The sequence below is a fragment of the Centrocercus urophasianus genome, unplaced genomic scaffold (assembly GCF_019232065.1).
Source record: "Centrocercus urophasianus isolate 14NV4802_14NV808 unplaced genomic scaffold, USGS_Curo_1.0 seq_17, whole genome shotgun sequence".
NCBI classification, from domain to species: Eukaryota; Metazoa; Chordata; class Aves; order Galliformes; family Phasianidae; genus Centrocercus; species Centrocercus urophasianus.
In genome coordinates this window covers 23,474,825-23,502,235 of record NW_024884722.1, presented here as the reverse complement: position 1 = coordinate 23,502,235, position 27,411 = coordinate 23,474,825, and the positions used below count along the sequence as shown (strand labels likewise).

At 44.6% G+C, this 27,411-nt stretch overlaps 1 protein-coding gene across 2 annotated transcripts; it reads left to right on the top strand.

Annotated features, from left to right (window-relative positions):
* Positions 1–779: 779 nt before the first annotated feature.
* OIT3 (oncoprotein induced transcript 3) lies at positions 780–26,940 on the top strand. 2 transcript variants are annotated; one of them, XM_042818331.1, is made up of 9 exons: positions 780–3,752; positions 7,341–7,715; positions 8,222–8,332; positions 11,797–11,919; positions 15,037–15,159; positions 20,056–20,216; positions 20,727–21,142; positions 24,516–24,615; positions 25,995–26,940. In XM_042818331.1, the coding sequence occupies exons 1-9, from the start codon at positions 3,689–3,691 to the stop codon at positions 26,172–26,174; spliced, it is 1,653 nt and encodes a 550-aa protein (XP_042674265.1). In that variant the 5' UTR covers positions 780–3,688; the 3' UTR covers positions 26,175–26,940. The 2 variants fall into 2 exon arrangements, with proteins under 2 accessions (XP_042674265.1, XP_042674266.1); XM_042818332.1 differs by lacking the exon at positions 780–3,752 and adding an exon at positions 3,766–7,163.
* The last annotated feature ends 471 nt before the right edge of the window (positions 26,941–27,411 follow it).

Sequence of the window (27,411 nt, the reverse complement as noted above, 5' to 3'; positions counted from 1 at the left end):
GTTTTTTTTTTTTTTGTTTGTTTTTTGTTTTTTTTGTGGAGCAGTAAATGTAAACTGCATTTCTGCACCATGTTGCCTGACTATTTAGTTTTCACATTAGAAGTAATTTTTGTTATATTTGAAGTATTTTTTATCTGTTTCCATATTGCTCTTAAAATTTGGTTTATTTCTCTATTGATATAAAAAGGGTGAGAAATAAAATACTGAAATGGAAACTAAACCTGCAGTGTATCGAAACCTTGGACTATTGGAGAAGCTGGTTTGACGCTGTGTCCCTGTGAGGTTGTAAAAGATGGATTCTGCTTCTCTTTCCGCCTTAGTTACGTAATTGGAGGTTTGCTGTCTGTTTGTATGGTAATTGAGAGTCGTGGAAAAAACACTGGGTACTGTAGGGCTTTTGGAAAACACTCTTAAACACCAAGTTGAGCATCAGAGGGCTCAGAAAGGGAAGGTAGCTAACTGCTCTCATTCACTGGGAGTTGTGTAAGTACACAACCGATGTGGTTTTTCAGTATGGATTTTGTGATCTACATGTATTGAGTTTGCTCGTATTTTGCCAAACTTGTGTTCGCTCTCTGATCTCAACAGGCTTTCCCATTGGCACTGTGTCCTAGGACAAACTGTTTACAGAAACAACAGCTATCTCAAAGTCCTTGACATTACTGCAATCCATCTCAGCAGCCTGTCAGGGGTTATTGTGAACATACATCCTCAAATCAATTGCAGACAAGGGTGCTGTCACATGTGTTTGAGCACTTCTTGCTCTTGGTGCAGGAAGTGCTGATTAGCTCTTCCTCCTGGCCCTTCTGGGAGGCTGCAGAAGCTGCTCGTGCCCAGCAGCTCTTCTTGGCACATCACGCTTTCATCAAACATTGATGGCTGCGAAAAGGCTGGTCTCATCAAACACTGAAGCGCCTTGATTCATTAGTCTATTTCATGCAGCGTAAGACTTTCCAGCACAGATCTTTATTTGAAGGGTACGAGTTCCTTGCGTAAGGACAGTGAAGCGCTGCATCTCTGGGAGAGCTGAGAGATGCTGCCACCTACACCACTGATGGCATTAGGAATAGACGTAGCTAAGCTTAGCGGCAAGATTGGGAACTCCCATCTGTTAGGTACCAAAACGAAATTCCAGCCCTCTGTTTAAGTATTGCCTTCCCTCTTTATATCTTTTAATGACCACTGATGACCAGTTTTAAGTAGTAATATTTTGATTCTCATTATTATTGCTGCTTGGGAAGTCAGGATTGCACATCTTTGGTGGGAGGAAATGGAGGTTAGAAAGAACAAATTTGTCAGGTCTGTCTAGAAAGTATAGACCCTAGTGTACTCCACTGAACTTATTTTTATCTCTTGGAGGGCCTATTTGCAGACTTCATTTCTCCCTCTGGAATAATTGCTCCTGCCCCCTGAGGCAGAGGTTTGCAGTGTTCTGCTCCAGTACAGAATAGTTTTATTTGTGGTGGAATTCAGGCCTATGCATACCACCTGAAGTGACTTGCAAAGCAAAAAATGCTGATAGTAGTGTTGCTTCAGCTGGTGCCTCTTCCAGAAGACACAGCCTGTCCTTTCTGTGGATCAGAAAGATATTCAGAGGCAGCACGCTGCCTTCTTCAACTTTATACTGATTTTTTGTACTAGGCACTTACAGTAATTCAGGGTAGAATTGTTTCCGGCAGTGCTGGGACATTCCCTAGCTTTAGTGTGTTATAGATTACTTAAAAGAGACTTTTTATAGGACTGTTGAGGCTCAAAACTGCTATGATGCAATTTATTTCCATACATTAATTGCTAATAGTCACTTGTGTGTCAAAATACTGCTGTGTCAGTTCTAATATACTTACAAAATAAAAGCAACTGGTAACAAAATGATTCAGAGAGAAGTGCATATACCTCTAACACTAACAGAATATTCAATTCAATCCTGTCAGTTTTATTTACCTAGGAACTTAAGTATGAATCAACCTGTGAGTGAAAATGGCACAATATAATTTCCTGTGCCTCACTGTATTATTTTATGTTCAAATTTAGTTTCTGTTCTGGGAATTCGCATAATCACCTTCTGAGGGTTATCTCCCTTGCTAGCTTTGCATAGTGAATTTTTTTTCTCTTTTCCTGTGTTTGAAAAAACTTTCCTGCTACTGTAAGCTGTCAGCATGATATAACCAGAAATACTTTTTGTGGTGGTGATGGGAGCAACGACAGTCATCTATAAAGCAGCTTTTGTCGTTCACTGGAATTGTTCACAACTGAGAAAGACCCCAGCACTGGGGTGGAGCGTATATTGCACTGTGCTGCCAAGGGAAGCACAGAGGGAAACCGCTGAGAACTTTCTGTAGTGTACAGTGTGGGTGGCCTATCGAAGTAGTGCTACCACGAAGTAGTCAAATACCTTGCTCTTTGTCTTATGTGAATTCAAGATGAAAAGAACAAATCCATTTTTTCCCTCTGGGATTTGAAGCAAGCACATCGATCTTGATGTTCTCCCTTTGCTCCATTGCATCAGCCCACTGCGAAGTGTGGGGTATAATAGTGGGAAAACTGCTTGATTGTGCAATTGTTGTAGGCTTAGTTTTATTCCCTGTGGATGGAAAGCTTGCAGATGATTTCCTGAGGGAAACTGTACAATCACTGTAAGCAGGGAGGGACCTGTGTGCGTATAGAGGTGTATGGTAAAGCATATATTCTAATCTGTTCTCTGTAATAGGAGCTCCATCTTAGTGGAATTAGAAAGATCCCTTTGTGTTCCTTCACTCTGCCCTTTGTATCTCATTGACAATCATGGTGCTTGGTCTGCTTTGATAGAAAGAGGTTTTGGTAAGCTGAGGACTAGCGCAGTCATCTCATCCACAGACAGAGCATAAAGTTGTGGCCTGCAACTTAGTTTAAGTGCCTTTCAACTCATAAGGCAGAGGTCCTCAATTGCTCAGTCTTACACTGAGGTTAATTCAATACTTTTGGGTTCCTTGCTTTATTATTTAGACAGAAAACATAAGATTACTACAGAAAGATGTCTTTGCCTTGCTTGATAATCTTGCCGCAATGATTGGTTTATGTGATCAGAAGTGGAAAGGGTTTTTGCCTAGCATAAGAACAGCTTACTTCCCTGTGGGACACCATTCCATTAAGATGACTGATGTTCCTATTGTAGCCTGAGTCCCAGAACTTATTTGCAATCTCTACTCAGGATGTTCAGTTCTCCTTTTGATCACTATTTCCTGCAGTTAAAGCTCTCTAGCTGGCATTTTCTGGCTGAGGGGGAGCCATGAAGTTGTATGACTTGGGGAAGGAGCAGAGATAACAATAAGCACCCATCTGTTCTTCTTTTCCATCCCTTTGGGATGTCCGGGTGTCCCCTGGTTAGAATTCTTCTCCAGATAAGATAGTGAAGGTGCCACTGTGGGGCAGTCAGGCAAGAAAACAATAGTGAATTGAGTCCAAAACATGAGATCGATCAGTAAGCTGACAGTAAGGAGCAGAGCTCCTCTTTGGAGGTCAAGGCTGGAGCTGTATCCAACATCCCTTTGGCTTCTTCCTCTGATAAACTTCTAGGACAGCTATCCTAGTCGCTTTTCAGAAGCCTTGGGGTCAGAAGCTCTGCTGAGGGAAGGCAGCACAGAGGCATAGCGTGTGCAAGGTCTATCAAGGCTCTGTTACTTGAGTGTTAACTGTTCCTTGGTTGAGTGGGATGTTCCAGTACTTGTTTTTCTGTCTCTGCTTCGTTGTCCAGCCACAGCCAGTGTCTTCAATGGGTGAGTGAAGAGGCATTGCCTTCAAGCTTATTCTGTTCATCATCTTTAAGATCCATGGCAGACATTAGTATTCTCAGGTGAAAGATTGCGAGAAGTGAGAGTGATTTCTTTTCTTTGAAGGCAGTGTGAGATTCCAGGAAAGGAGAAACCTTTCTCTCTGGAAAGGTCTTTGCAGAGCTTGAAGCCTTCCATACTGGGAGAATCTCCACTGCCAAGCACTGTGAGATTTCCTTCTCCTTTAGAAGGAGAGACTCCACAAGAAGCTATGAGCTACTTTTTCACTTGCTTCCTTGACAAGTCTTAACTGAATTTGGAGTTGTAACGCAGTGCTGCTCATTTTGTTGCTTGTTTGTGCTGGAACAGAGACTTCCAGTTATACAATGTGCATGGGATCAATCTCTGCAGAATGGTGGGCTTACAAATGCTTGCTGTAGCCTGATTTGTCATCAAATAAATGTGCTAGCATGTCAGCTTGAGAGCTAATGATATCATCAAGGTTACAAATGGAAAGGCTTTACTTGATAGCTGGTGCTTGTCAGGCTGACTTACTTGGTCCATGCAGAAGGCGTTGGGGAGGAAAAAAATTGAGCCAAGAAAAATGAAAAATGGAAGGGACCGGAGACCATTGTATGTCTTGTGCAAAACCCTAGAGTTTCCAGCCTCTGGGGAGAGCAGATTGATTGTCCACATAGTTTGTCCCACATAGTTGTGGAGTTTCTTCTTAAAACCTCAAATTAGTTTTTGGCAAGCTGCAGCACCAAAGAGTGCCTGGTGTCTGCAGGGGAGTTGTCCTGGGGCAGCCTTGGTAGTCCAAGGGTACTTGTGATGGTCTGTGGTGTTCCAAAGAGCAAAGGCTGCTTTTTCTGCGTGTCCGCCTCCCTTTACTCCTGCCTGAACCCCTTAGGTAAATGGAAGATGGGAGGGTGTGCAATTTCATTTCCCTGAAGTGCCTGCCTCCAGCTCCCTCTGAGCTGTTGGATCTTCATCTCAGTAAATTTTGTCTTTAAACTCTCTCCTGTCTGCTTAGGAGAGAGCGTGAGCTCCCTGAGTGACAGTTTGCAAAGTTTATCTACAAAGGATATTTCATAAAGCTAATTATACTGTATGAGAGCTAATGAGCGTGTGTATTTTTGGTGCTGCCCAGCTGGGAAACTGCGAGGGCATCCCTTGCTTTGCCTCATTTGACTTTTAACATAAGTTTTTAATCTTAGTGACTCACCCTTAGGCCACACCAAATCATGTTGTGGAAACCAAATATGGGAAGCCCAAAGGAAGCTCTTTTCAGCTGTGTGCAAAGAAAAGACAGAACCTAACTTTCACTGTCCTGAGAAGTCAAAGGAGCTCTTGGAGGATGGGATTGAACAGCACTGTTGCTGTCTGTGTTTAGGGGGAGACAAGGAGAGGCAGAAAAGACAGTGGAGAACTGTGTGGTGAATCCCATCAGAGACTCCCCTTCTCCTTGGGAATGCTGAGTGCTGCTTTTGGTAGGAGTGAATCTGCTCCTCTGTGCATCTTGTGAAATACCGCATTATGGATTCCCTGCGTGACAGACCTGTTCTCATGCTGGCTTGCAGCTCTGCAGCGCTCTCGTGGCTACAGCAGCTGCTCCTGTTTTCATACTGCATTAGAGGCTAAACAAAACGTGTCTGTGGGTGAGGATGGCGTAACAGTTTTGTTCAAGAGAAATGTTGTATTTATGGGAGGTACGAGATGTTTACGGAGGGTATGGCTCAATTAGAGTGAAAGCCCATTTTCAGAGGCATGTATAGTTCTCCCTTGAAAGCCAGTGAAGCAAATCAAAATTCTGAAGCAAGGTTTGTCTACATCTAGACCACTTTAATAGAAACAACATAATGTCCCCCCAGATTGCATCCTACTGTTCTTCAAACAAAATGAAAGGGCAATTTTAGAACTTGAGATGTGGTGTGGAAAGTACAGTGTATCCCAGCCTTGAGAGGCTTTGATCAGAGTGATTGGTTTTATTAGCTTAATTCCAGCAAACAGAAATCAATTCTCCTTGCTCAAGACAATATTAGCATTAGTTTAGTTTATTCAGGGATAACTAGTTAAGGGTAAGTGGTGCTCAGTCAGGAAATGAAACCCCTGGACTTTTACTGAGGAAGCTGCCAAGTCAGGGTTAATGAGGAGAATGCTGAAAATGTAATGAATGCTTCAAGTGCTTTTTTTTCTTTCTCCCTGTGCTATTCTTCTGTTGTAATTGTTTGCATAAAGCTCAGAAGGGCCACTAAGAAGGGACATGCTCCTCGAGCACGACACATACATACTAGAAGGTCTGTGTGTTTAGATTTTGCCCTCGCAGACACTCATTTTGCATCCAAACATCTGAACTCTTCTGGAGCCAGAGAGGGTTAGATGGCTTACAAGGAACATGATTGAGTAGAGTTGAACATTTTTTGTTCAGACCTTCATGCCCTCTAGATTTTAAGATGAGAAATATGGGGAAGCTGTGTCAGATGTAGTGAGGCAATGTCATCACACAAAAGCTCAATAGATGCTGTAAATCATAAAGGTGGGCTGCTTTTGACAGGGGTGAAAGTGAGTGTCAGAAGGTGAAGAAGACCAGGGTACATCTAAGTGGATTTTTAAATACAGCGGGCTGCCGTTTCTCAATCTTGCCCCACTGCAGCATTTTACAGAGTGTACAGATTCAAGTTGTATCTCTTTAATCTCAGTTTTGTATAAATGTACAGAGCTATACAAGAGATGATGAAGAACAAAACACCAGGTAAATGGAGCAGGGCCACTTTCTCCTACCTCACTTGTCTCAGTTAGAGGCAGTCTGCTGGGCTATAGATCAGCTCCACTGTGATCTGGGAGAGCAGTTGTTGTTATTAGCTGTTTAAAATTGTGCCCTGAAATGAATAGGATCTGTTAAACTATACTTACAGATTACTTGCAGTTATGAAGTTATCTAATAATTGAATATTTTCTTTCTGTGTGTCTTAAAGATAGCGTATCTTGCAGTTTGCTTTTCAACTCATGCTTTGCAGGGTGATTTGGACTTGTGATTATGACAACTCAACTGTGAGAGCCAATGAGCTATAGGTGGATTTTCAAAGGCTGCTTAACCTGTTAGAATTCTGATCCTCTTCTCCAAGCATGTGGCAGTGCCACTAAGTGCTTGCAGTTAGCACCTGACACATGGGTGGATGTCCTAGGCTTGATCCTGTGCTCTCAGGACACATTTCCTCTGGCAAAATCATTCTCCAGGCCTCAGGTTTGCTTATAAGTATGTGTGTATATATATATATTTTCTCTCTTTTTCTATTTTTTTTTTCTGTCATTGCAGCAGCTATAGAACAAGTCACGCTGTTGGATAATGTTGTAAGAGCTCTGTTAGATCATTTCTTCAAAGACATTTAAGTCAAGCTGTCAGAGATTTTCCACGAGGTAGTTAGCTGGTATTGCTCTCTCACCCTAGGGATCTCTATCTAAATGATTCGGTTAAGTCAGGAATAGAAAAATAAATTATCCTTTGTGATTATATGCATCCTTTGTAATTATAAGTCAACAACTCAATTTGATATCTACTAGATGTTCTCTCTTGTGTCTTGCTGCTTGCCCCAGCCCTGGACCCCTGCTCTGCCTACATCAGCCTGAACGAGCCCTGGCGGAACACCGATCATCAGATAAATGGCTCCCACGGCCAGCCCACGTGCGATAACCAGATCGACGGGGAGTGGTACCGCTTCACCGGCATGGCTGGCGATGCTATGCCTACCTTCTGCATCCCCGAGAACCACTGTGGGACACATGCTCCCATCTGGCTGAACGGCAGCCACCCCCGAGAGTCGGATGGCGTCGTCTCACGCCAGGCGTGTGCCAGCTTCAGTGGGAACTGCTGCCTTTGGAATACCACGATTGACGTCAAGGCGTGCCCGGGCGGCTACTACGTCTATCACTTAACAAAGCCCAGTGTCTGCTTCCATGCGTACTGTGGGCGTAAGTACCTGCGGCGGTAGCTTTGCTGAAATCTGTTTGTCCTTGTGATGCAGGAGCATTGTGAACATTCTTATTCCTCAACGGCTCTGACTGCTTTCTTGCTTTCTCGCCCAGAAACCTGTCAGGTGATGCAACGCCTGTCTACGTGACACTGGTCAGACTGTTCTATGTAGCTGAATTCTAGACTTTGTTCAGCTGACAGAAATCTTCTGTAGCTGACCTGGCCACCGTGATTTAATGATCACTGTGGGCCTTGTGGCTTGTCTTGGCATGCTGCTACATTTGCATCTTCATCTTATAGTTATTAAAGTAGATCTAGTAATAATATGATAATAATATAGGAATTAAGCCAGATTCTGATCAGCTTCCACCAGTACAACTTTCTTGTTGTGGGACAGGTCTGTGACAGATGGACTGGCTGCAAGTTGAAAAGCTGACTGTAGAAATACAGTGTTTTCAGTGTGTGCTCAGTGGTTTGTGTTGAAAACACTTCTGTTGTGCCCTAGATTTTTACGACATCTGTGATGTGGTGGATTGCCAGGGCTCCTGTCTGGACACCAATGACTGCACATGTTCCCCGGGGACAACACTTGGACCTGATGGACAGACGTGTCTTGGTAAGTACAAAAACAAGTGCCATCAGTTACTGATGTTTTCTTTCCCTTTCGTTTTTCATTGCTCACCCTTCAGCCTATTGTCTTGAAAAGCAGTATAAAAAGAATAAGTACATTGAGATCAATTTTTTCCATGCTGCCTAGAACAGGTGTTTGATCTTGTAAATGGTTCCTGATCTCTCCCCGAGGGGTGATATGCAACATCTCACAACTGAATACCTTCCTGTCCCTAGAGCTATCTTAGGTGGAGAGGCTAGATTTGCTTTCTCTGTGGTCCAGCAGTAGGTTGTCTATGCTGAGGGCAGCCAGAAGCACAGTCTCTTTGCATCACCCTGGTACATCGGTATTCAGGGAGGACTCTCCACTCTCTCGTTACACATTTCCTCTCAGCTGCTTTGGCTAATGCCTCTTTCCTCCAAAAGACTCATGGCTCACTGGAGGCTACGCATTACTCTTTACCATACTACTTAGCCCGTTTGTGTGGCATTGTTGTCATGGTTCTATGTCCAGGGCCTGGTGTTGGCGAGAAGTGAAAAAATTGTAGGTTGCAGCACAGCCTCAGGGATTTCAGCTGCATGACACAGTGGTATTCAGTGACTGGCGTTTTGGTGGTTGCTCTGGCAGAGACCAGCGTGTCTAGGAGGGATGGAGATGGAATGCTGTTAGTGAGAGCAGAGTGGGAAGGTGACCTTCAAGAATTTGAGGGGATCCCCATCATAGCCCCTCAGGATATGGGCAGTTTATCCATGGTTATCCATGTGGTGCTGGGTGGACTTAGGAAGATAGACTGTGGGGCGATGTAAGGCGCCAGAAAGAAGTGGCTATTGAGCACCTGCAGATCCACACTAATGGAGAGGAAGAGATGATGTTAGCTAACATTCGGGGGAAGTAGGATCTCATCTTTGAGACCTGGTTTGGTGGAGAAGTTGAGAGCAGAGTTGGTCCAGTAGGCTGCATGACAGATGAGATTTTCCCATAAGGACTCTAGCTGACCAAGTAGGTGTGGATGGGTTTTCTTCACACTCTGTGGGCATGTCTGTAGGCATCAGAGTAGGGGCTATGGTTGTTACAATCTGTGGAAAGAGCAGCCTTCCCCTGCTGCAGATGTATACTTTCTCACACTTTCAATAGGATGGTTTTGCTAAAGCTGCTCCGCCTCTCCAGCTGAGTGACTGACTTAGCTCTCACAGCTCATTAAAAGCATCTATCAACTGCTTCTCAAAAAGACTTCTAGAGACAAGTGCCTTTGACTTGCACCAGCATTCAGTAAATGTGTGGCAGGCTCTCGTGAAAGGAATTCCTGTGGCAGAAAGACACACAGGAGTCCTGAGTCCGGAGCCTGTCTGCACATGCTGGAGATGCCTTCATCCCTCTGCAGCCAGCTAAGGCAGGATTTCTGCTTTACTGCTTCTCCTCATGATAAACAGATGGCATTGTCTCCTCTGTAGTAATCATGCTGGTTTACCTGCCTGCAGCTCTAGTTATATGGCACGGTCTTCCTTCTAATGGCTTTCTGTTGTGCTAGCTGTACAGTCACATCTGCTTTGAACACAATCCTGCTGGCCTTCCAAAGAAACAAGAAAAACTATACTGGCCTTTCCTACGTGAAGAATATTCCTCCTTTCCCAGCTCACTGGCAGCTGAAGATGCTACAGCAATGCAAAGCAGCTCACATCTGTTAATCTCCTTTACTGTGCTGACTTCTCTTCAGTCCATTATATGCTTTGAATCCCAGAGTAGAACTGCTGAGCCCAATTTATATTTCCATTTGAAAACTTACTTAGATGTTAAAGATACCTCTTAGATTTTGTCATGGATCTTCCAGCTCCGTGTGTTGCCTTTGACCTCTTGAATACATGGATTCATCCACAGCTAAAATTAGTTCAGTGCTTTCCCAGCACTGCTGGGTGTTGCTGATGTGGAACAGCAGAGACAGATGTGCTGTGTGTTGCAGGGTTTGAAGGACCAGCAAGGTGCACTGCTGGGTACAGCCCTTGATTAAGCCAAGCTCTAGGACCTTCTAGCAGTATCTCTGTGCCTTTGCCAGTAGCCCTTTCCCTCTTCATTCTCTGTTTTTAAGCAGCTTTAGTTCTATTTTTAAAAGGGAAAGTGTGGAGCCTGTTTTTCCTGGACATGCTTCCTCCATCCCAAGGCTGGGGACCAGCCATTCCTTTGGCTAAATATGTTATATATATATATATGTATATATAGGCTAAATATATAATAATAAATACCTTATTTGTGCCACTTGTGAAAGGAGACAACACCACTAGCTGCAAGCTGCAGATGCTGTCTATGCGTGGGGCCAATTTTATCCAAGAAATCTCATCTCTGACCTGTTTCTTAATTTGAGATTTTTCTTTTTTCTCTTTTTTGGGCTTCTTACAGCTTACAGTAAATGGTATCTTCTGAGCAGTTTGGGTGAATCCCCCTGTGAACCTTGATTGATAACTTCAACATTCTGGCCTGCCTAAGGGAAATCATTGGTTTTGTGGCTCAGCAATAGCAGTGGTTGCACCTTCCTCTCTCTTGTTTGATTCACTTTTTGCGTACAGAGATTAAATAAAGCTGAAGAATGATGATCTTGGAGAACAAAGTACCTTTTGAAGAACAGATGGGTATAGACAAACTTTAACCTTTAAAAGAGAAAATGAGAAGTTTTCACAGCTTTACCAAAAGATTCAAAAGCATCTTGTGTGGTTTTTCTATCAATAAATACCCCCAGTGTCCCAAGCTGCTCTATGCAGCCAGCTCAGAAATGTTTCCTGGGGAAATTCCATGGAGTTCATTGCATGTTTTGCTTTGATTTCAGCTTCATTTATATGTTTACAGCTTTTCTTTATTCTAACGTCTTTATTTCGAAAGGTTGAATTGTTCAAAATTGCTGTAGGATAATGAACCACGTATAGCAGTAGCAGGTGTGATACAAAAATAGATTGGGTTTATTTTTTATGGGTTCTTGTATTCAGTAGTTTTATCAGGCAGCTCATACTCACCCTATTTCAATGTCTTTGTGAATGGGGTGGGAAATGGTTTAGGATGAAAATGTGGAACCAATCTGGAAATTTCCCACTGGGACTGTGTCTGTCTTTACTCTGCAATGTGAGCATTCAGTCTTTCCTCGCAAGTCTGCTCTGTTCTTGGGTTAGACTTAGCATGATAGAACAGTAGAAAGATGGTGCTTTTCACGAGTTTAACACTGCTGCAGGGGATTTTTACAGTCTTGTTAGTGAGTTTTATTTCCGAAGATGTGCCCTCGGTTTTGTGAGCCACTGGAATATGTCATTTACTTGAGCCACTTCACAGCAGACAGTAGCCTGTAATATTCAGCAGAATCGCCCTGATGCATACCACGAGCCCAGGAAAACCAGTCTGCAGACCAGTCAGCATTCCCCCATGGCAGCAGCCCCTTTTTGCCAGCTGTGTTTACCGGGGGCAGACACATTATGACACTTTGTTCTTTGCAGATGAAAATGAATGTGAGCAGGACAATGGAGGCTGCAGTGAATTTTGTGTTAACCTGAAGAACTCCTTCCGCTGTGAGTGTGGGATTGGGCGCACGCTGGGAAGCGATGGGAAAACCTGTGAAGGTGAGGTTTTGGGTATCACAGTCTGCTGGGAAAAGTACAGATCATTAAATCATTCCCTTCCCCTTGCAGTACTAGTTCTGTCTTTGCTCCTTGAAGCTGGGATGGAACATTGCTCCTATCACTTCTGTGCTTGCCAATGGTGCTCTTACTGAAACAGCCTTCTAATCAAGCTGAGACATGCCTCCCGGCTGTTCTCCCTACCTTGTTCGTTTCTGTTAGGATTTGCTTGTATTTATCTCTGTGGGAGGAAAGGCAGCAGAGGATCTGGGAGGTTGGTTGTCCAAAGAGAGCCAGTTATTGCTGAAGATACTGGGATTTGGCTTGGCAGATTTGTATGCTAAGGGTGCAGGGACAGATGTAGCATTACTCTTTTTTTGTCAGCTGGCACTAGACATAGGGTAATGTCATGACATTAGAATGGAATGTGATGATTTAATAGCCTCCCAGAGCAGAAATCAAGGAGAGAGGGATCCAGTCTGTGAGCCAAAACTGGAGTTAAGATGAGTGCTACGTTTGGACTGTTTGTTTTCATGTAAGCAGTTAGTTGTAGGCTCTGCCACGAACAATGGCTGCTGTTACCTCCCAGAGATGGCACCGCAAGGTAGAAATCCTTGAAGAGTTTAGACTGGTGCCTTGGCAGGGACTTAAAAACTAAAGTATTGTTTTGGGCTGTTGTTATTAGCTGTGTACAAAAATCTTTGGGTAGAAATATGAAAAGCTAGCAAAAACTGACTGCTGCCTGATGTTTTCTATGGTCTGTGAAAAGCATAGCGGTTCCTCACAGACAAAGCTGCTGTCTTGCATATTCACATATTGTGGGACTTCAGACAAGACTAATAGCTAACAAAGTGCCTTGCTTTCAAGCCACCTATTTGCCAGAACTGAACACATCTGCAGCCTTTGTGCAGCCTTATTTGAGCAGCAGTGTAGCAGGCATCCATAGTGCAGAGATGGAGAGAGGATGCCATTGTATTTTTGGGCTGAACACCACCCACCTTCATGGTACACTGACAGATAGCTCCAAGCTGCAGCTTTTGTCCCTTTTTCTCCCATTTGATAGCAAAAAACCTTTCATTTCACTTTTGTGAAAAATCTCCTCTCCAAGCTCTGTTAATAAAACATCAGTCATCCAGATGACACTTCCCTGAGGAGAGCTGCTGTACAGGGTGCTCCTGCACTCTTGTTCATTTGTGTGGAGCCAGAAGTGATCTATGGGCTTGGTCCCTTCCACATCCAGCACTGAGCTGTTGGAGAGTCACATAAAATGGCTGTGCAACATGACAGTTTTTATTCTCACTCTCTGCACACTTCTGACAGGACTGAAAGACTCTGCTTGGAGACTCGTTTGTTTTTTTGCTGTTTCCGACGTTGGTTTTTAGCGCCCTTGATATATCATTTAATTTCCCCTTCTGTAAGAAGAACAGTGCTTTTCATGAGTTTGACACTGCTGCAGGGGATTTTTACAATCTTGTTAGTGAGTTTTATTTCCAAAGATGTGCCCTCAGTTTTGTGAGCCATTGGAGTATGTGATTTACTTGAGTCACTTCACAGCCGTTGCTGAAAAGAATGAATGTAAGAGATTTAGCTTCAGTACATGAACTGACGAGACAGGGTAGGGTTAAGAGTATTTCAGTATTTCCTTCTTAATGCTTTACCTGCTGTTTTGACATATCTTGATTTTTACAGTGTTACTGCCATTGCTGAACACGCTGCCTCACTGTGCTCACATCCACTGTTTGGTCTCTGTAAACGTTCAGAGAACATTGATGAATGTCAATGGATGTGATTTTTTCCGCATGAAGGAATTGAATGACATTTCTTTGTGGCATGTGCACTTCTATGTTGGACTCCATTTGGTCAGACTGCTCCTCTGCTGCCATCTGTTGTGCAGCAGCAGCATACAACAATACTGGCAGGAAAGCTCAGCTTCAACTGATACACCACCAACATCTGCCTCTGATGCTCTGGGCCAACATAACAAAACAGGAGGCATTACTTTCGGAACAGCCCTCGTATTTTGTCTTTGTGGTTTGTGTGTATTATGTTTATTCCTGTTTGACTGAGAACATCTAAGTATGTTCATCCCAAAGAGTTGCAATAACAAGCAAGAAGTGAAGGTTACTCAAAACAACTGCCTCCCACTCCACTGTTTTCTTTCTTATTTTCTTTATAATATAAAACCAACAACAGCTGTAAATGTTCTTACCTTCTATAGATTTTCACATATTGAGTATTATTGGGATGAATGTTCCAGGCTCTTTTCTGCAGTTGTAGTGGCTGGGAATATGTTTTGCATGAAAATTCAGATTCTCAAAGAATTGCCTCCGCTGAACAGCAACAGTGTAAGAAAAGACATGAAAAATCCCTCAATTAGCTGTGCTGCAGACTTTAGGCAGGGAGAATTTAGGAGCAGAATCAATCTTACACCATTAACTTGGTCACTCTGTTCCTGTAATAATGCACCTCAGGGCAACAAGCCAAGCCTTTAACTTGCACTGAACGAGTGTAATTTCTGGTAACTCTTATAAGTAGAGTTTCCTCCTCAGTTTGCAAAGGGAATGCAGGAGTATGTGGTATGTCTACATACATCACAGCTAGGAAAACCTCAGGCAAAAGAGTGTGTCTTGTCTTTGCTGTGCCCTGCTAGAGATGGGAACTGGCTGCACGGGAGTCTATCCTCCCTGAGACACCTGAGTGCTTTAACTCTGATGTGACTGAAGAATGAATATGGTTCTGTGTGGCAGAAGTTTGGGGAAAGTTTTCCCTTGTCTTTTTGAAGTAAGAAACAACGTAAAAATTTAGATTAAGGAGAATGTCTCAGAAGCCAGAAAGGGCAAAGCTGAAGAATGCCTACTGAACCACGTTGTGTGTGACAGCACACAATTTAATTTGGTAAGCTTTTTCACAGAATTTCTTGTTAACTTCATGATGAAATAGCAAACGCAGGAAATTGGACGACTAAAACCAAGTTTCCATTACATTTTCTTGATAGCAAGCTCACTGTGCTGCTGCCTTCAAGCTTGGCGCTGGCCATGCTATTTGTTAGTCAGCCAGGAGTATATGCTGAGGCCTGACAGCTCCCTGAGGATCAATGTGCTGATTTCCCCTTCTGTGCAGAAATCGAAGGCTGTCACAATAACAATGGAGGCTGCAGCCATACCTGTATTGAAGTGGAAGACACATACCAGTGTGAATGCCCAAGGGGACTTGTTCTGTCAGAAGACAACCACACCTGCCAAGGTAGGTTAACAGATGGGAGACCCAGCAAAGAATCTCCCTTGACAGCCTGTATTCCTTGCAGATGAAATGTGTGTTCGAAGGAACTTCTCTGCTTTTGTTGTTGTGTGTTCTTCGTATCTCCTCTCCAGTTTGGTTAATGGGGCTTTGTCATGAATGACTCATCATCCAAAACTGAGAGGCTGGGGACATTGCTCTTTTTACCAAGTGGGAGAAGAGAGACTCAGCTGGGTGCTTCTTGCATCACCAGCGGGTTTAGCATGATTAACTCATGAATAACTTATGATTAAGATTGCTTAACATCTCCCATTATATTTCTCTGCTTGAGCTGTGCGTGTTTTTGTCAGATTTATGCTGTTAGAACTAATATTTTCCGTGCCTTAAACTGGGTTTTTTAAATTTCAGCTGAAGTGGTTCAGATTCTTCCAAGGATGAGGTTAGACAGCCATTTTTTGCTCAATTTAAATTTATCTGAAGCATCCTTGTAGGAGAATGCTTTTGCTAGGTTATTCTATGGAAAACTGTCCAAAATAATATCTGAAAATCCACCATTGCTTCTGACCTTACATCTGAAGTCCAATCCCTTCCTGTACGCAAGGAATCCTTCTTGCCAACCTCACTCACACCTGTGGCATGTGTCTGGAATAAACTGATTCTCTTTTCTGAGTTGCTAAGTGAGATTCCCTTCAAATACACCCAAGCTCCCAGGAGTCAGTCTAGTCTAGCTGTGATTGCAGGGAGCAGAGCATTAAGGAAGGAAGATCCTGAGGACATTAAGAGTTAGCTGAGGGTCTGCTCTTACAATCCAGAACTTGCATCCAGGATTCTTCTGAGACTTAGAATCCTACAGCTAGCTGACCCTCGGAGTGCTGAAGGAACGAGCAGCCTGGATGTCTTAAAGAGATCTACTGTGATCCTCTGCTGAAAGGACATGCAGTTTAGAACTGCATCTTGAGGACAACCGTGTGGGTATGTGAAAGGCAGACAGATAATACTCTGGTGGGCATCATCAAGCTTGCCAGACCACTTTTCAGACCTGGTAGGCTCAGCATAAACTGGAGAAAGTGACTGCTGCTCTGGTGGAGGCAGACCAAGCTGGTAGCTCTCTGCTTGTGCTCTACCTTGGTGGGCTCACAAGTAACCTGTGCAGTTGCCTTCAGATATTTCCATGGGAATTTGCTAGTGGGCTTGGGCCATAGTCAGGGCAGGATATACAATGAAGGAAACAGAGCCTGTCATGGTCTGATTCCCTTAGACTTTAGGTAATGCCAAAGAGGATGCACTCAGGGCTGAGACTGTGATGAGGTAGAGATTTGTGGCCCTGCCTGTGGCAAGGAGGTTGGAGATTCATGATCCTCAAGGTCCCTTCCAACCCAGGCCATTCTGTGATTCTGGAGAGGAGCAAGTCCTGCTGTTGAGGCAGGTTGGCTGTCCTTCTGGGGTGCTACCTCCTAACCTCGTTCTGTCAGGAGTGACACAGAGTCAGCGACGGTTCCTTCATGTCTTTCTGTCCTCCCATGTAAGTACCCAAGTGCTTGGAAGTGCTCGTGCAGCAGAAAAGAGATGCCAAGAGCCTGTGAGAAAGTGCTGCACCTGCAGAGATCCTGTGAACACTACTCTGCAGGCAAAGCTAAGGCTCATGGCTGCCTGCAGCAGGGCTGAGTTGCCCTCTGTTGTCTGGATGTCCTCTGTTTTGGCATGTTGTAATCTAAGCTTCCTTTTCATACATCAACCTTCTGCACTCCTGTTTACAGGGTGAGCACTGCCCATTTGGGATTCAGTACCGCTTACTGCTTTACCAGATCCCGATGGGGAGGAGGTGATAGGGATTTCCAAGAGCTCTGATTATTCATATTGATTGAAGGTGTGATTGATGGATAAAAGCCAGAAAGAGCAATGTTCTTCAATCTTGGCTTCCTGAGGCAATCCCAGCAGGATTAGAAGGCCATGCATTTTCCAGCCAGCGTTTTTTCTTCTTTGGCAGCTGCTAATGAGAGCAGCAGCACGGCCAGGTGCCAAGCTGAGGCTTGCAATAAGGCAACTCATAAAGTGAGATTGCTCGTTCTTTTGCATTTCATGAGTATACGCCTCTATCCAACGGCCTGCAATTTTGAGGAGATATGACAGAATATATCTGGAACTGAACCACACAATTTTCTATGGCATCTAACCAAGCTTACGGTTATACAATTAGCAGAGCAGGGCAGGCACAATTGACTGAAGCTATTATATCTGCACCTTATCAACCCTCCCCTGTGCTGCTTATACATTCAAAACAAATATTAATCTTCTTCCACAGATATAGCAGCCTGGGCTGAAATTTCCCCACAGGGATACCAGCCAGCCATACCACTTGAAATTTAGGGGACCGCTTTTGTACCCCACCTCTCTTTGAAATGTGATTGTGAAATGCTTTTCTCCCCTCTGCCACATCCGAGCCTTGTGTACACTCCAGAGGGGATGATACAGCTTATTTCTGCTTGTAGTAGTGGCTCAGGGCTCCCCAGAACTGGAAAGCCTGCACTCAAAGAAAATGCCTGCTCCAAGCAGTTGTACTTTGAAAGGCTGAGGAAGGAGCCACAAGGAACAAGGTGCCAGCTGCTGGAAGCAGTATAAACCACAAAACTTGCCACAGAAGCTTTCTACAGTGGTCAAGGTAATATGCAAATATTGACACAAAGGAGACTTTAAAGTACATAACGAGGAGGCCTTGCCAACACTCAGATGTTCATCAGTGTGGGAACTGAAATGTTAGACAGGCAAAGTCTGAGTGAGGCCTTGGGGAGCCTTCCAGGCTGGGATGAGTCCAGGGCAGCAATGCACCTAACAGCAAAGCAGGGGAGTGCAACTCTCTGAACGCATGAAAATTTCTGTGAATAAAGGTGGATTCCTTGGTCCACAGGATAACCCATTTCTGCTGGGCATCTCAGGCCTGGCAGCTGGGAGCTCATCACCTGCAACGGAATAACGTGTTTGCAGGTAGTCACTGGTACATTGCCAGCTCCTTTTCAGCTCCTCCTGCACTGCTGTTGCTGGCATTGTCTGTTCCGGGGAAATCAGGCCTACTCCTCGCTAAACCATGCTGGTGCAATGCAACCTGCTTGCAACACAGCCACGAAACAGGTAGAAGCAAAGCTCAGTTCTTGACTGTGATTAGTCTTCTGAGTGCAGATTTCTAATGTGATTTGAATTGCGTTACCAGTTATTCTGAGGAGGTTCCCAGTGTGTTTTGCTAAGCAGAGAGTGAGCTTGAATTAGAAGTACATTTGCCCACAGATGTAGTCATATGTGCTTTCATTCATTTCCATGCACCAGTGGTAGGGTGCACATAAATGTCTCCTGCAGTATGAGAGCAGAGGTTGAATGGCACAGCTGACTTACTTTTCTCTCTTTTAGTGCCACTCAAGGACATTCAGAGAGACAGCAGGAAATTTAGCCCTGAACTTTGGAGAATTGCACCAGGGGTGCAAACCCTCTTTCCCAGAAGTACACCTTTATAAAGGCACTGTTTCTGCTCATTGAGTCCCCCTAGAACAGTGAAGCTCTGAATCCGCATTGATCCTTTCAGTTCTCCAAAGGATATTCTTGCCTTCTGCATTATAGTGTTCTCAAAGTCCCTTGTCTCCTTGTGAGCTTTGCGTTTGACTTGCTCAGTTATTCCCACTTGCCTTCTGTTGTCAGTGGAAGAAAAGTTAAGGTAATTCTTAGTACTTTAGTTTTCCATTCTAACCCTGCAGTGTCATTAGGAACGCATATTGCTTTGGGCACACTGCATTCATTTTAGCATATCACCTTGAAAATGATGAGGTTTTTTTTTAAAAAAAATAAAACTGCCTGCAGGTGCACAGTAGCTGTTACAAATATACATTAGCAGGGACATGAGAATTTTTTAACTGGAGGTAGAAGGCAGGTTTTAGCAGCTTTCCTTTTATCCAAAGTCCATGGATACTAAATCTCATAAACGTGATCAGAATAGGGAAGGTAGATCATGTGAACGCCAAGGATTCCAAATATAATTAATTTTAGGGAAAATCTTAGGGAGCCAGCATATTTGCAAAAAGTTTTGTCATGTGATTTTAAAACATTCTAGATGATAATTCTGGGGGGATTCATTTTTCTGGCTGAGAAGGGACTAGAATATAAGCAGTAGTATGCTTGTCCTATATGTAATTGAATAGATATGTATATGCTCTAGGGGTATCTGTAGCAATTACTTCTTTAATGGAAATTATTCCCTCTTACAATTTTTCACTTTGTCCAGTCTCTACGCTTCTTCCCACTTCTTGTGTAATAGAATTAATTGAAAAAAAAAAGCCATTCACTTGAAGTTGTTTATGAAAATTAAATGTAGGTTGGAATGAAGTAGAGTTCTCTAATTGCATTTGTCAGAGCTGGGTATGTTTCTCATAAACATATTGATTATTATGGCATTTTGAGATGCTTTTATTGGCATCTCTGTAGAATCATGCTGCCTTGTTTTGGCATTCTCTATTTGATGCAAAACCTGACACAGAGTCTTAAAAAATGTCTTTGCCTGCAGCACTGTGAATTTGCTAGCTGTATCTGGGAAGGGCTATTCCCAGAACATAGCAGTGCTAAGGATCATCAATCAGCACTGTGCTGACCCAAGTGCAGCTGGAAACACAGCATAGCTATGTTTCTGCTGCAGCTCTAGCTGTTGCTGTTGTCATCTTCTGTGGCATCATTGCGTTAGAAGAACTTGGGGCAGTTCAGTACTGCACATATGGCAGTTTGAGATGGAAGGATTACTACAGTAAGATGATAATCACAAATGCAACATATTTTCCCCCATTTTTTGTCCCTCAGTAATGATTGGTAGTGTCCTTAACCAACTGTGCTAGATTTGTACCCCAGACTTCTGGTAATTTTTTCTTCTAGTTCCAGTGCTCTGCAAGTCCAGCTCTATTGAGGTGAGCATCCCAAAGGATCTGGTTGGAGGCTTGGACCTTTCTCTCATCAACACTTCCTGCAAAGGAGTATCCAACGGCACTCATGTCAACATCCATTTCTCCTTGAAATCCTGTGGCACTGTTGTAGATGTATGTATACCCATTGCTGTCCTGCCCTTTAGGATCACTCAGATTTGAGGACTTCGTTGGTAGCCTGTTTGGGAAATAAAGTTGATTTAGCTTACTGGGGCTACTTCTGGTCCACTGGCCTCAGGGTAGATGTGGGGTGGCATCCCAAAGCTGCTGGTGAGAGCTTGTTCCACCTCCTCTCCTGTGGTGCGCATCTGTCAGCATATGTACAAGCTCTCCCAGCACTTCACAGAGGTGGCTTCACCATCATCCTGGCATGGGAAGGCCAGTAGTGCCATTCTTCAGCCTCCTGTGGGGGCACCCTCTGGTCCTAGATTGTATTCTGAGGGTTGCACTGGCAACTGTTCAGGAAGATGAACAGGTTGCAGAGGATACGTTCACACGCTGAAATTTCAGTGGCTGGGTTATGCCTAAGTTTCCTGCACAAGGCGAATTCAACTGCTGATCTGAACTCAGAGAAGCTCTTCTCGGTTATCTGCCCTTTCCTTTAAACCCTTTTCTTTCCTGTAGGTCATAAATGACAAAATCGTTGCCACCAATCTGGTGACTGGCTTGCCAAAGCAGACTCCAGGGAGCAACGGGGACATCATTGTCCGCACCAGCAAGCTGCTGATCCCAGTGACCTGTGAGTTCCCACGCCGGTACACAATCTCTGAAGGTTACGTGCCCAATCTCAAGAACTCACCCTTGGAAATAATGAGTCGTAACAGAGGCATCTTCCCCTTCACCCTTGAGATCTTCAAAGATAAAGACTTTGATGAACCCTACAGGGGTGCTCCTCCCACCCTCAAGCTTCGGGACTCTCTGTACTTTGGGATTGAGCCCTTGGTGCATGTCAATGGACTGGAGACACTCGTTGAGAGCTGCTTTGCCACTCCCACCTCCAAAATCGATGAGATCCTGAAGTACTACCTGATTCAAGATGGGTGAGTTCTCTGTTCCCTTGCTTGTTGGCTGTTAGATGGGAAGTGGCAGTGGGACTGAGTCGCATCACCTGTGTGACACAGGAAATGCTGGCACTTTCAGCGGTGTTATTTACCATGTTATTTGCAGTCACCAGCAGCCAGGCTGTCCAGCTGATACCATCCGTATTATCACAGCAATTGAATGATAGTAAAATAGGTTTCCTCAAGCCTTTACTGGGCATCTTTTTTTTGTAATTAGCTTGTGGATAATTGAGTTGGCTCCTATAAATGAGATTCTTGCTGACAGTCCTCTCTCTGCCAGCCTGCAAAGCACCTGCCCATTTGGCAGAACCCCTTTGGCAGTGTGTCATTGCCATGCAGCTGCTTCAGCACTGGAGAAGGCTCTTAATTATTTTCCCATACTGGCCTTCCTATAGCATGTGCCAGAAGACTCCCTGGCTCATTCTGGCTGGAGCTCCACAAGCTCCCTTTGCTTTGCTCTTTCTCTAATACCTATCAATCACTGCAGTGGATATAGGGTCCCTCTGGCTGTAATTTTCTAGTGTTTAGGGATAGTGATCATTCCAGGATGTGCTAGTAAAAAAACCTCAGTGTGAGTCTCTGGAATCACTGGTCTCTTTGGGATGGCTTGTAAGTTAGAAACTGGGATCTACTATGACTTCTAAGTGACCCCTGTTCAGATGCTAACGTGACAGTGCCATGGTGCTGTCCAGGGAATGTTTGCATCCAGCATCTGGCAACATAACCAGACAACATGGGAGAGATCACAGCTGGGAGCAGGTCTGCCCTACTCCAGGTAGGAAAGTGCAGCCACATACAGACTCAAGTGTCATAGCCCATCACTTAAAGGATTGGGCTTATGTAAGTCCTGTCTGCCAAACTATTTAATGAGGACAACAATTATTTCCTTGGCTGCCAGGCTGAATTGTCCACTGTCTCAGCTGATGACAAGTCCTGTACAATTGCCTTGTATAAAAAGGGTCCTGCAGAGTACAGCGCACAAAGGTTCTGTTTCCATTTCTCTTTCACAAAGATTTCAGCATCTCCTCTCTCTCTCTAGCCCAAGCTGCAGTCCTTCAGCTCGTGGCATTTATGAGCTGATTTGTAATGGGAGGATTGATTTATCATCTTCCTGACTGTTCCTGTGGACCCTGATAGGCTCAACGCTCCAAACAGTCCTACATTTCCCACCATGACTGTAGATGATGAGCATTTAAAATAGTGGCCAAAGCCTGAGCTGAATAGAGAAGGGAGAAAATGTGATCTCTTGAGTTTATTACAGCACTGGCCTGGGGATTTACCCAGCAAGAAGCCGGGATGTTTCTGATGAGGCCTTTGCCTGCTGCTGGGGAAGGCACACCAGCAGCCCCTTTGTTACTGTTATCCTGCAGAGGGCATTAAAACTTCACCAAAGGGAAAATGCGCTGGAGCAGGCTAACTGGAGCTTGTCCAGCCTGCTCAGCTCTTGGACTGTCACTACAGGCACCAGTGCCCCCAGCCAGCTCCCCACACCGGGCTATATTTAAGTGGTACCACTCGCTTAGACCAAAGGCTAATGATGTACTCTTAAGCTACTGAAGCTCTTTATCTCTCACTGTGCTCACAGCAATTAAAAGGTAAAATTAGCTGAATACACTGCTGATTTGTCTGTGTTCCAAACAGTTCTGCAATAACCTTGTTTCTTTCCATCAACCCAGCGCCAGAAGCCCAAGGCAATAAGGATGAGATTTTTAAATTGGTTTGATTGTGTAGGATCAGATCTGCAGGAGTTAACTGCAGCTGAGACTTCCAGAGGGAAATGCTGTTTATATGTGAGAGGATATGCCTTAAACTGAGAAATGGGAAAACTCTCTCTCCTGCTTTCTTCCCTGCTATTTCCCCCCATCTCCAGCTGGCATGAGATGGGACCCCTCAGCCTCCGTCCCTACATTGCTGTGATCATGCTGGAAATCAAGATTTTCCCAGATCCCTCCTCACGGGCTCTGTAATATACTGTACTGCTGCTAGCCCAGAGCAGCTCTCCTGCTTCTGCTCTTGCCTTTTCCTTTTCTCAAAACCAAAACAATTAAAAGGCATTGACCGGTTGTGTGGTTGATAAACACCACAGTTCTCTGGGGCATCCAGAACCAGGTCGTGGCACTGAGGGCAGTCCCGTGTGATCTGGTGTGCTCACAGGCTGCAATTGGTCTGAGCATTACATGGTTGAGATAGTTCTGCTGCACTGCTTGTCCCATTGTGCCTGGAGCTGCCCTATGTTTGTAGGCTGAGGAGGTTACTGTGGTCCCAAGCACTCCTCCCTGCAACTCATCCCACTAAAAGGATCAGAGTGCAGTTCCCGTGGCAGCCACAGAAGCTCTCCTAACAAAAGCACATTATACATAGAAGAGGGTTGTTTTTTCTCCTTAGTCTGACCAGGCTCACCCATTTTTCCTTCCAAACTTTTGTTCCTCTGCCCCTTCTTGCCTCACAAGGCAAGAAGCAAGATCTGAGGCTTTCCTCCAAGGCTAGGACATGGTATGGCCCCATACACAATGCCAAGTGACTTGACCGTGTGACTTGGGAGCTTTCTGAACTTTTCTGTGGTGCTGCAGTGCTTTTGTGGCAACCTGTTGTAAGACAGACCTAAAGATGCAGTAAGGTCTCTGTGCATCTATCTCTGGTTCCTCTTGTTCCTCCATTTTCCTCCTCCCTTTGCCAAACTGTTTGGTTTCTTGCAACCAGAGTGGAGAACCTACAGAGAAACTGGGATTTAGGAGTTAGTTTGAGATAGTCTTCAACAGTCACCACAATTTATGTGCTCATAAACAGAGGACATGCTTCAGAGTTGACTTTATCATTCTTCACAATTGAGTGCCCTTAGCAATGCTGCTTTTACAAGCATCTTATCCTATGCAACGTAGTACCATCTGACCTTTGGCCTCAAGGTGGAAGAACCTGTGTCACTTTCCTGGATGCACTCTGCTAATTTATTTTCTCCCCGTGGATGACTTGAAGTTTGCCTCCCAGACAAGCTGTCTTGTAGACAGGGACATCTCTTTAGAAATTCAGAATGTTGCACTGGAAGATGAAATGAGGACAAGCTTGACTGCAGCTCTCTGGCATTCCCTCTGCTGAAGGGGCTGGACCACATCCTACCAGCTCTCTGCTGCTGAGCTGTTTTGTCTGCAGATGCTATTATCATCACTGTTGTTTTTTCCCGCCATTCCTGAATTTTCTCCTGTGGCCAAAAAGGAAATAACAGGAATGGCCGCTTAGCTTGAGAGGGCCAAGCCCTCCTTTACTTTCTTTGGTTAAATAGACTGGGATTGTTTTTTTTTCTTCCTTTTTCCATTTCTGGAAAAGCCATTAAAGCCTATCCCTCTGTTTTCCTCAGCTGCGTTTCTGATGATTCAGTGAAACAGTACACGTCAAAAGATCATCTTGCCAAGCATTTCCAGGTTCCTGTGTTCAAGTTTGTGGGCAAAGACAACAAGGTAAGTAAGCTTAAAACCCACCTTTCTGACACTGCATCATCCCTGATCTGACTGACTAGTCTCAGCACAGTATCGGCTCTGTTAGAACGCCAGCAGGAGGAATGGCAGGCCCAAGGCAGGTTCCACTGTGCCTGTTCTAGCTGCTGCTTCTTTTAGGAGCCTGAAATCGGTTCTTTAGAAGAGAGTAACAAAAACAAGTAAAATTAAACTAAATATAAAGGACATTTATGGAGTGTTGGTGGTATAGCTGGCTAAAATAGTGTTTTTCCAGTGCAGTCTTTGGGGTCCCTTCATATGCTGGAAGAGAAAGTCACCAAGCAGAAATCTGGGAGGTTAGCCGCCTTGCACAGTATCCTGTCTTTAAAACAAAATGATTTATAGTTTTCAATCTCATCAACTTTTTCTAACGTGTTTGAACAGATGCCCTTCAGTTTTCTAGATAGGAGGTTTCCAGATACCATTGACCTCGGTGTGAAACCAGGCTGCCCAGGCTGGTGGCAGTTTGGGGCAGAAGCTCTCTAGTAGCAGGACAGCTGAAAGGATAATGCCATCTTCCTAATGCAAATAGCTTTCCTTTTCTTTGCCAGAAGAAACCAGATCATTCAATCACTGTTATGCTCGGCCAATGCTGCTTGCTCCTAAAAGCATGAGGTTGCTCCTTCAGCACCTGCGGAATCCCAGTATGGTTATAAAGAATGAGATCTTCCAAAATTCACAGATTTTGCTCAGCCATCTGTTTGACACTGCTGCCTCCATGTGCATCCTCCTGTGCAATGGATTTTGCTTTAAACCTCACCATTGATTAAACATTCACAATTGTTTGCTTCCCTAATCACAGCTTGCAGGGATCTTACAGCCCCTGTCATTTGGAGGGTAAGGAGCAACAATCCTGTCACTGTCTGCCTTACTTGTGCAGAAAAAAGGGCAGCTGTCTCCCTACTCTTTGTGCTCTCCTTCTTCCCTCAGCGACCAGCCTGCATGCCTAAGCAACTTGCATTCCCCTTGTCTCTCAGGCACCCATCTTTATGTTTTCCCAGCGCTTGTCAAATTCTCTTGCATGTTTCTACCAGTCCATCTCCTTGTGAAGCTTCGTGTGTTCTTGGCCTGCTTCCTACCACACAGCTGCTACTAAATCATGTAAGCTCTTCCAAGCTTATGCCTGGCATTTTCATCCCTTCATTTCACACCTTCCTATTCCCCGGCTTGCCCTTGGCTGAGAGGAGGCACCGTGCTCTGAGGAGACCTCAGCCCTCTCCTAGGCACAGAGGAAACTGGTGGCTCATCCAGCTCGCTGTGGATGGCCATGGTGGCTAAGGATCATGTTGCTGTGAGACCAGAAATGGCTGCACGGTGTAACTTTCATGCTGCTGTCTCTCCAGGAAGTGTTCTTGCACTGCCGCATCCTTGTGTGCGGGGCGCTGGATGAAAGCTCCCGCTGCGCCCAGGGCTGCCGGCGGAGGGTGCGCAGGTCAGCTGGGACGGAGGAGCAGGACGAGCCCAGGAACTTGGCAAACCACCTCCTGACAGGTGGCCCCATCAGAATTGACTTCGACGACTGACACCCAACCCCTGGAACAGCGTCTCTGCCTGGGACCACTCTTAGCGGTGTTTTCTTTCTTGGTTGTTTGAGAAATGAGAGGTGTTTGACAAAGCCCTACTTGAACCTCAGGACTTGTTCCCTAGCTGTGTGATGGTTGGTTGCGAAGCAGCCTTGGCACTTGAGGCAGCCATCTGAGAACAAGCCAGATGGCAGAGCAGTTTGGTTTTAGCTCCATTCTGTTGGTTGAAAGAATCCTGCTGCTTTGCAGTCTTGACCCGTTACCCAAATTTGTCTGTCCCTACAGCCACCCACAGGTTCCACAGGACTGTTCATCTTGGGCTCAACGTACTATTCAAGCCCTTCTTTCATCAGATTATACAAACAGTATTGTACCTGAACGCGTTTGCTGTGCGGTTCTGCGAATGATGCTGAAGCTTTTGGATGTGCTGTGATTTTGGATGACCTTTAATAAAAATGTATAAAAATTTATATATCCCATAACGTGCAAGTTCCTTGGCGCTACTGAACAGTTGTCAATTCAGGCAGCTGAAACTAGGTCTATCACAGGCACATTTGTAGGTTATTTTAAAGAAGTCATAGGTATTTAAGAACATTTTTTAATTGTCTTTTGATAATTGCATGCAGTTTGTGTCTCTTGTATTTAGCCTATCATTGTTCTTTCTTTTCTGTTTTCTCTCCATCCCTTCCAACAGTGTGGTGCCTATTGTAAGTGCTGTAGCACTTCTGTTTGAAGAAAAAGATCATTAAAAATCTAAACACGCCCACCCCAAGTGTGCTGCTACCAAATCTGTGTTTGAAGGTTGTCATGATGCATTACTCTGCACAGGAGGGGCTGTGCCTCTGCCAAAGGGATTTGAGCAATGCATATTTACAAATGATTACTGCAAATACTTAATGTGGATGGTTGCTGGGGACAGGGGTGTCCCCAGTGTGCCTGGTGACAGGAGACATTGTGGCCTTGTTTGTGGTCTCCTGTGGGTAAGAAGTGTCTGGAGATGCAATTACTGGTGATGGTGGTGACATGATGCTAGTCAGAAATCCCTCTGAGCCACCAAACTCCTTCCAAAGAGAACAAAAAGGGTGATAGCTCGGGGCCCTCTGAGTATCACTTAGGAGCAGGACTGCTGTGTGGTGAAGGATTACAAGAGCAGATGGAAGGAGGTGAGCAGTGAAGAATGAAGAAAGAGGCAGGGCTGGGGGCTGAAGAAGCAGCTGTCCCCACTGGTGGCTATGGC

Excerpts from the sequence above, each read along its gene's own strand:
- OIT3 (XM_042818331.1), top strand. The coding sequence starts at position 3,689 with ATGTTCCAGTACTTGTTTTTCTGTCTCTGCTTCGTTGTCCAGCCACAG. Across the intron at positions 3,753-7,340 it reads ACAGCCAGTGTCTTCAATGG|CCCTGGACCCCTGCTCTGCC; the intron begins GTGAGTGAAGAG and ends TGCTTGCCCCAG. Across the intron at positions 20,217-20,726 it reads CCTGTGGCACTGTTGTAGAT|GTCATAAATGACAAAATCGT; the intron begins GTATGTATACCC and ends TCTTTCCTGTAG.